The following is a 9,211-nucleotide window of genomic DNA, read 5'->3' on the forward strand; positions in this document are numbered from 1 at the left end:
AACAATACAACTTTTGTTCCATAACTTTACAGAGTCTGTTAGAGATGAAACACGATTACTTTATGTGGCTGTACTAAAGTCCAGATTGCAGTGTTGGTTGGCAACAGACTCTTAAGTTTTGGTTATTTATCTACTTACAGACCGTATGAACCATGATACACTCTGAAGAGTCTTAGCATTGTGGTATTGCAGCAGCAGTGAATGGAGTGCGATCAGTGAATGTATATTCAGTATTACTTTCAGCATCTGAATTTACCGTAGCACCCACAGGATAGTACACAGTACACTCCAGGTGACATCCATTGACATTCAATTCAAATATGTTCTGTAGCACTTTATTGGTGCCCTTCCATGTTTGTAAAGGTGCTTACTTTGATTTCATCTCTGTTTGCTGCAACAATTTTGTGTGTAATATACATGTACTAAACAGTGAGACTTTATGTAAAGTAGTCTGATTACGAAGGTAAGTGGGAGTTTGTATAACGGGTGTGTTTTGGGATGTGTTATTTTGATTAAACTGTAAAGAAGACTAATCAAAAAAATGATAATTTAAGAGAAAGTGTTACGTGTGTGACTTGGCATTCTTTGACATGAATAAACTTTAAATAAATTCAGTTTGTGCATAAAGCCCACTCTTTTTACCATGCTTCCCTGCTTATTTCTTTAAAAGTACCTTAATTCAAATTCAGGAACTGATTTGGAGGGTCGCGCGCAACCCTGAAAGGCTGTAGATTTAACATTCACTAAACAAAACTAATCTCTAACACACATTTGTTTTCGACCCTGGCAAATATTGTATAGCAGCTGCAGATTTTCTCTTACCAATGAACTTTAACTGTGAGAAAAGAAAAGGGGTCTGTATTTCCTGTTTGTGGTCTGATTTGGGACCGAGGTGGCAAAGCGACATTTGATCTTTTTATTCTTCAATTGAATACCTGGGTGTGGTTTTTCAGGATCATCTCACGGTCACAGTGGTGTTACATCTGAAAGAGTTAATCCAACAACGATATAAAAGCTTTCTGCAGGTCCGACGAGCTTTATTGGGTCAGCGAGTTTCCGCCTGTGCAAGCAGCAGCATGGGTAAGTTTCACTTCTAATGCCCGTTTTGCAGTAGTATTTATTACACACTTTATTTCAAACACTCGATAGGCTATTTTCATCGTTATGTTTAGGACGCAATTGCTCCAGTTTGGAAGAAACTATAGCTTAAGATTCTTTCAATTTTATAGGCCTAGGTTACCTGTCAAAATCATTAAGGTAGAATTCGTGCCATATTGTAGCTTCGCAGTGAACTAAATTTAAGTTTTAAGGGTTGTTTTTTTTTTTTTTGACTGTTGACATGTTGACTTTAAAGCGCCATGTAATCAAAATCGAAGTTTAATCCGTGGTAAAATAAGTGTTAACGTTTTTCAACGTCATTGCGTGACAAACAAATACACTTAGTTTTACTTTTCAGTATATATTAATCTCGTGTAATAGCCTAACGTTACAGAAGTAATTGTTAATACAAATAATAAAAAATAAGAAAAAACATACATTTAATGTATTTCTCATTGATTCCTCATTAGGCTTTACAAGGAAATGACATCATTTAACACGTTTAAAAACGTTTTGTGTGTGTGTGTGTGTGTGTGTGTGTGTGTGTCTGTGTGGCGTATAATTCAGAGTTTTACTTTATTTCCACAACACTTGATTCGGGGATGGTTGTTCAGTGAGGGGGCTGACCTTCACTTAACCCATAAACATTTGTCTGGCTATCAAGGGAAGGATGTTGAACAATTCTTGGCAAGACATGTTGTCTCCTAGATTCTGACATTAACCATCTGTTGTAGTTGGTTTGTGTTGTTTGTACGTGTATTTTATAAACCTCTTCAATGGCCAGTTTTTCAAAAAGTTTATTCTGGATCAGAATGATCTGTATTTGGAAATCACATGTTTTGCTATCCAGGATCAGGTAATCCATCTTACTTTTATGTTGGTTTTTCAAAGCAAAATTGGATTGGATCACCCTGATCCAGATACACACTTTTTCAGATGACCAAATCTGGATTACCTCGTGCACTACAGAGCCCCTAAAGCAGGGCAGCAGGGGTGTCCAATCCTGCTCCTGGAGGGCCACCATCCTGCAGAGTTCAGCTCCAACCCCAATTAAACACCTGAACCAGCCAAGGTCTACTAAACTTCCAGTCAGGTGTGTCGAGGCAAGTTGGAGAAAAATTTGCAGGACAGTGTCCCTCCAGGACAGAGTTGGTGAAAGAATATGAGATGCGGGGGAAAAAAATTAAATGTTTTTGCATTTTCTCAGAAAACTATTATATGCAAAGTAGTTTAGACCTGTTCATCTCTTATGATTGTGCCAATGTAGTTTACAAAATGGTGATTATGTATGTTACATGATAAAAATGTTGTATTTTTTTACCAGTTTTAAAAGTTTTCTTACACTTTTGTTCTTGAAATCCACCCTTCTGATGGGATCATTATAATCCAGATTTTTTTTAATCAAAGGTATCCCAATCTTACTAAAAAGTTATAATACAAACTGATGATTTTATCCAGATAAAAATTAAGATTAAATTTTGTGATCTAATCTGATTTCAGAATCCTTTTTTCCTCTTGAACAACCCATTTTCAAGATTTGATCCAATCTGATCAGACTACTTTTGAATGATTGGCCCGAGGGCAGTGAAATGTACTATCTAGTAATATCTAATAGTTCACTTGGCGAGGCATCATTCATGCCTTTTAAGAATGAACAGTAACTTGGGACTCACACTCATATAATGCTGCATTATGTAGGCAAATAGATCATCACAAATACCATTTTGGAAAAAAACAGAAAAATAGGCCACTACTTTCATTCAGTCTGTCAGATTTTTTGTTACGGATGAAATGCAATAACAAGCAAAATTGGGTTTATGATAGGACACTTCCCAGAATGCGCTGAGTCTGTGTGACTGCATGAATCTTTAATTTCTGATAGTTTGAGTGTAACTCAGATTGTGATATTTGAGATCTGACATTTGATGTCTGATTTACAGCTTCAACCTGTTCAGGATGTGGACCAGGATATAAAACCCCTCTGGATGCTATGAAAGGTAAGTTGCTTTAAAGCATAAGACAACATACTGTGTGAATTAATAAGCTGGTAGAATATATTAACGTGAGTTAGAATTTCATAGTTGCAAGTCACTACAAGGTAGTGGTGACCTTTGCACTAGAGATTGACTGTCAGCATCTGATCTGGCAGCTTCTCCTCCCTACCACCAGAGGTCCCCCTTACTTGCAGATTGGCATTGTTCTGCATTGGTTGGTTTGCTTTCTGCTTTACCTCATGTTGTCATGTTGCCATGTTGAATATAGTGTAGTGAACCAGGGTCCTTACCAGTGCCCAAACATGTCTAAACCATATCCTGGTTCAGACATGGGGAGCTGTTTTTTTTTTTTTTTTTTTTTTTCGCATTTGATGAGTACATTTCTAAATGATTTTAAACATTTTATCAGACACTAATGCTTTTAAGCTGATAAAATGCATTGTCAGTTAAATTATCATAGGTTATTAGAAATTATTATGTGCATTAAATTATAATACATTTTTAATATATAAATGTGAATGATCTAATGTGAATGGGAAACCAATACACATTTTGTCTTTGCAAAATTGAGTTTTTAATACAGTTTATATATATAATATATATATATTGTAATAATAAATTATAGGAAACAAAGATCAATAAATATTTAAACTCTACACTTAAACATAAATTCTTCCAACAGGTCCTCGAGAAGAGATCGTATACCTGCCATGCATTTACCGCAACACAGACATCCAGAAACCCGACTATCTTGCAACTGTTGATATCAATCCACAGTCTCCCAATTTTTGCAAGGTAAAAGCAAATATGATTCAAAACTAAAACCGTTTTGGATTAAAGTTTGGCAGCAACACATTTACTTTAATTATTTCATAGTATAACTGTTACTTTAGTAACATTTTCTCCATTTCGTGATGGTCTAGGTGATTCACAGGTTGCCCATGCCCAATCTGAAGGATGAATTACATCATTCTGGTTGGAATGCCTGTAGCAGTTGTTATGATGATCCCTCCAAAAGGCGCAATCGTCTAATTCTGCCTTCCCTGATCTCCTCCCGTGTCTACGTCGTTGATGTAGGGACGGATCCTCGGGCCCCACGGCTTCACAAGGTTCACAAGAGTCTGTCTATATAGGAATACACATATTTTGATGGTGTTAACTTTGTGGGTAAACATCTGGGTTAGTAATTTGAGGGAGTAAAATCTCAGGAGCAATTTAAAAAAGAACTGGAGAGTTATTTAAATGACTTTTTCACTCTTGTGCCTCTAAACGAGAGTTGCTCCAGAAGGGCTGTTCTTACTTCTATGCATATGCTTGCAGTGTGTTATCTTTTACTGCTTGCTAGATTGATAAACTCAGACCAGCGAATTTGTATCATTAAAAGATGTTTGACCAATGGGCATCACAATCTAAAAGATAAACGACTTGGGTGAACATCAAACAAAACTTTTTACTGAATGTATATCATCTTATTTAAAAGCTATATTAAAGGAATAGTTCACCCAAAAATGAAAATTATCCCATAATTTACTCACCCTCAAGTCATTTTAGTTGTATTTGACTTTCTTCTTTCAGCAGAATTTTGTAATGGCATTGAATAGTGCCCGAGTTTTTAAAACTTTAAAACTTTTAAAACTTTATAAACTATAATCACTGGCTTCCAGCACGACTGTACATGACTTTCATGATATTATGTCCTGTTGCCCATATTGACTGGAGTCCAAAGTAATTTTGTTTAACATCTACAACATGATGCTTAACATCAAGTGTGACTGCAACTTAATACATAACTGTTGACTCTGAGAAGGTTTTGCTTTTGCCAAATCGGTGAATTCTTTCCGTCTCTGTCCTCCTCCAGATAGTCGAGCCCACAGATCTGTTCTGGAAATGCGGCCTTGCCAACCCCCACACTTCTCACTGCTTGGGCAGTGGCCAAATCATGATCAGTGCAATGGGCGATCCTTCTGGCAATGGCAAGGGTAAGATGCTGTGTTTACCTCATTGTATTTACAATACAAAGCAGGCTTATTTTTTGTTTGTGTTCATTGTAAGGTGGTTTTGTGTTGCTGGATGGCGAGACTTTTGAAGTTATTGGCAACTGGGAGCAGCCAGGTGAAGCAGCACCATTTGGTTATGACTTCTGGTACCAGCCTCGCCACAATGTCATGATCAGCACCGAGTGGGGAGCACCCAAAGCTTTGGGAAATGGCTTTAACCCTGCAGATGTCAAAGCTGGTATGTGCATGTTCAAGAGTATGTTTGATGCATTGTAGCCGACTGGCAGTGATGATCGGATTTGTTTGCAGGTCACTATGGGCAGCGCCTCCACGTGTGGGACTGGACCACACACAAACGGATTCAGACTCTGGATCTCGGGGAAGAGGGTGCTATTCCTCTAGAGATCAGATTCCTGCATGACCCTGCTGCGGCTGAAGGATTCGTGGGCTGTGCGCTTCAGAGCACCGTCTACCGCTTCTACAAGACTCTGGCAAGTATTTAAAAAGCCCTTTCACTGTTTACTGTTCATCTTTTCTAGTCTTTTTATAAAGGCTATATAGTCTTTTTAACATGAATGCTAAAGGCCTTAATTTTTTTCAGTTTTTAGGCAATTAATGTTTTTGGCTTCAAATTCTGTTTCACAGAAAGGGGACTGGGCTGCAGAGAAGGTCATCAAAGTTCCTAGTAAAAAAGTGGAAGGTTGGGCTCTTCCTGAAATGCCAGGTGAGTGCTTTTAGATATATACAGTATAGTTTTTTGTGTAATTTTTATTTATTTTTAATGAAAATACAGGGAAAGAACAAATAACAATACTTATATGCACAATGTGATTTCCAAAAAGATAAAAAAATGAAGAGAGACAGAGGGAGATTATACACATAACATACTAAAGTCTAAAGAAATTATTAAAATATTGTCTGGAGAACATTAAATTTGTGTTTTTTCTTCATATTGTTAATGTAAGATTTATCAACCTTTATATCTGACTGTTAAAAACTAGGGCAGTCAATAAAATAGTTATAATTATAGTTATTAATACTGATACTGTAATATGAAATTTAGTACTTTTTTTTTTTTTTTTTTTTTTTTTTTTTAATCTTGTATTTAACATTGATATCTAACAGGCCTGATATTTAATTTAACATTAGTAAAATGTTTGGATTTTTCTTTTTTTCCCCTCTGAAGTTTTTCCTGGACTCCAATCTTCTATAATGGAAAAATATGAATATGAATTTGTGTATATTTTTCTGTATATTTTTAGTGTAATTACTTATTTTTTATATATATTTTATGGGATTAATTTCCTAATTTTGGACTAGTTTTTTGAAAATGGATTTACTAAATTTCATTGCAATGTTTACATTTTGTATTAAACACTTTTAATATATGGAAATAGATTTAGTAAAACTAAATGTTTTATCTTTCTCTCAATGTTTTCCCCCTTTTGAATTTTTCCTAGACCCCAGTTTGACAATCTGCTATAATGGCAAAAAGTTAAAAATATAAGACACCGTTACTCATGGATTATTATTTTTTATTTTTTTTGCCATAGGTCTCATTACAGATATCTTGATCTCATTGGATGATCGCTTCTTGTACTTCAGTAACTGGTTGCATGGAGACATTCGACAGTATGATGTCACTGACAGGAGGAATCCACGTATGGTTGGTCAGGTAAGACAACTTTGATTGGCAGGATCAAAACAAATTTGTCTACATTTTATAGAATCATAAATGAAGTATCAAAACAGCAGAACTTGCATTTTTAATGAATGAAATGCATTTTTGAGGTCTTCCTTGGAGGCAGTATTTTGAAAGATGGAGCAGTGAAAGTATTGGAGGATAAAGAACTGGACACCCAGCCAACCCCACGGATAGTAAAGGTACCTTTTCATTTCCAAGTATGCTTCATGTGAGCTCTGTGTACACATTAGAGTTAGCCATTTATGGAGAGGAAAACAGCCTAAAGCTGTTGGCAACTAACTAATTGACAGATGACCTAGCTTATTGTCCTCCAAATCATTAGGTCATACAGAGCTAAACAGAGCAATTAGAGCACATCATTTGCTGGAGGTTAAAATGTTCTTTTCGTCATCAGGGAAAGCGGGTGCAGGGAGGCCCTCAGATGCTGCAGCTGAGCTTGGATGGGAAACGACTGTATGTCACCACTTCTTTATACAGTGCCTGGGACAAGCAGTTCTACCCTGATCTTGTGAAGTGAGAAAAAATCTTTATTAGAAATGTCATTTTAGTATTTTGTGTAAAGCATAGGTATGAAAGCCTGTTTTTGCCACAGAATAAAAACAAAAAGGTAATTGCAAATTTTTCTCACAATTCTGAGAAATTAAGTCAGAATTGGGAGATATAAACTCACAATTCTAACTTTATAACTCACAGATGAGTTTACATCTCACAATTCAAACTTTACAACTCGATTGTTGATCACAATTCTGAGGGGAAAAAAATCAGAATTGCAAGTTATAAAGTCAGAATTTTGACTATATTTCTCAGAATTACAACTTTATCAGAATTATGAGGATAAAAAGTTGCAATTACTTGAATTTTTTTTATTCCGTGGCAAAAACCACCTTTACCTATATTTATATTTTATATCTCAGAATTGCGACTTTATTTCCCAGAATTGTGACTTTATATTTCACAATTCAGACTTTCTAACTCGCAATTGTGTATATCTCCCAATTCATAACTTTTTTATAGATATAAACTCACAATTGAAAGAAAAAAGGTCAGAATTGCAAGATATAAACATGCAATTGCAAGAAACGTCAGAATTGTGAGATACTGTATAAACTTGAAGAGTTATAAAGTTTGAATTGTGAGATAGTCACAATTCTGAGAGATGAAATATAAATGTATATAGGTATGAAAGATTGCTTTTCCCACTGAATAAAAAAGTTAAAAAGGTAATTGCAACTTTTTATCTAACAATTCTGAGAAATAAAGTCACAATTCTGTGACAAAAAGTAAGAATTGTGAGATAAAAAGTCACAATTACTCTATTCTGTGGCAGAAACAAGCTTCCATAATATAGGTCAAGTATTAGAGGCTAGTATAGGCTGTTTAAATAGTTTCAGAAATTACCTCTGATTTATTATGAAACATGCTTCTTATTTCACTTTAGGGAGGGGTCGGTCATGATGCAGATTGACGTGGACACAGATAAAGGCGGCCTGAAGCTCAATGAGAATTTCCTTGTGGATTTCGGAGCAGAGCCAGAAGGTCCTGCACTTGCTCATGAGCTCAGATATCCTGGTGGAGACTGCACTTCTGATATCTGGTTATGAAATTGCAGCCAAACCATCATGTTCTAAGGAGCAGAATTATTATTCCCATATTCTCACAATTGAGTGCAGATATATCATCATTATTATGATCATGTTTAGCCAAATCCATCATATTATGTGTCTATTAACGATTCCAAGAGTGAATTATGTTTTGAAACTAATTTTCATTGTCTTTGTACCCTTTCTACTATTTAAAAAAAATAATAATACATATTATGTATCCCAGTGAACTCAAAGGCTTTGTCATTTGTTGTTGTAATGGCTTTCCAAATCATTAGAATTGCAAAGCAGATTTTAAACACGTGATGCAAGTGCACAGAGAGCGTACACACTCACCATTACAAGTGCACATATTTTTGAAGTATCCTGTTTCAAATATGTTCTAACATAAAACGGTCAGTTATGTTGTATTTTGGTTTTCAGTGCTTAGAAACAAAATATGGACATGTAACAACTGTCATAACAAATGTGTATATTTTTACATATCATTTTAAGGCATATTTTTTTCATCAAGCTGCAGAGAAAGAATAAATGCAACTTTAACAACGCAAACAATTTTCAAGGAGTTTAGTGTATTTCCATTCATAATATACAAGTGTGAAAAGTTCTGTCCAAATTTGTAGATAAGGTCCAATTTTACTTTGTAAACAAGACAAACCTGCTGTAACATGAATAAATACAATTATAAAAAATATAATATAATCAATTATCATCATTAATAATATTTATTCTTATTTGTATACAAATGTTGAGCAAAGCGTTTCAACATCTTATGTTTTTACTCTTTCAAAAATGCATTAACATCAATCATGTAAA

The 9,211-nt window shown here is 35.1% G+C and overlaps 1 protein-coding gene across 1 annotated transcript; it reads left to right on the top strand.

The window, feature by feature from the left end:
• Positions 1–1,409: 1,409 nt before the first annotated feature.
• selenbp1 (selenium binding protein 1) lies at positions 1,410–9,057 on the top strand. The gene is made up of 12 exons (XM_067404990.1): positions 1,410–1,954; positions 3,039–3,095; positions 3,775–3,887; positions 4,016–4,201; positions 4,951–5,071; positions 5,145–5,327; positions 5,399–5,580; positions 5,735–5,813; positions 6,643–6,764; positions 6,881–6,973; positions 7,189–7,307; positions 8,233–9,057. Exons 1-12 carry the CDS (start codon positions 1,933–1,935, stop codon positions 8,393–8,395), a joined length of 1,440 nt encoding a protein of 479 aa, XP_067261091.1. The 5' UTR covers positions 1,410–1,932; the 3' UTR covers positions 8,396–9,057.
• Positions 9,058–9,211: the final 154 nt, after the last annotated feature.

This window comes from Chanodichthys erythropterus, chromosome 2, assembly GCF_024489055.1.
Source record: "Chanodichthys erythropterus isolate Z2021 chromosome 2, ASM2448905v1, whole genome shotgun sequence".
In the NCBI taxonomy this organism is placed as follows: domain Eukaryota; kingdom Metazoa; phylum Chordata; class Actinopteri; order Cypriniformes; family Xenocyprididae; genus Chanodichthys; species Chanodichthys erythropterus.

Excerpts from the sequence above, each read along its gene's own strand:
- selenbp1 (XM_067404990.1), top strand. The coding sequence starts at position 1,933 with ATGTTTTGCTATCCAGGATCAG. Across the intron at positions 5,581-5,734 it reads ACCGCTTCTACAAGACTCTG|AAAGGGGACTGGGCTGCAGA; the intron begins GCAAGTATTTAA and ends TCTGTTTCACAG. Across the intron at positions 5,814-6,642 it reads GGCTCTTCCTGAAATGCCAG|GTCTCATTACAGATATCTTG; the intron begins GTGAGTGCTTTT and ends TTTTTGCCATAG.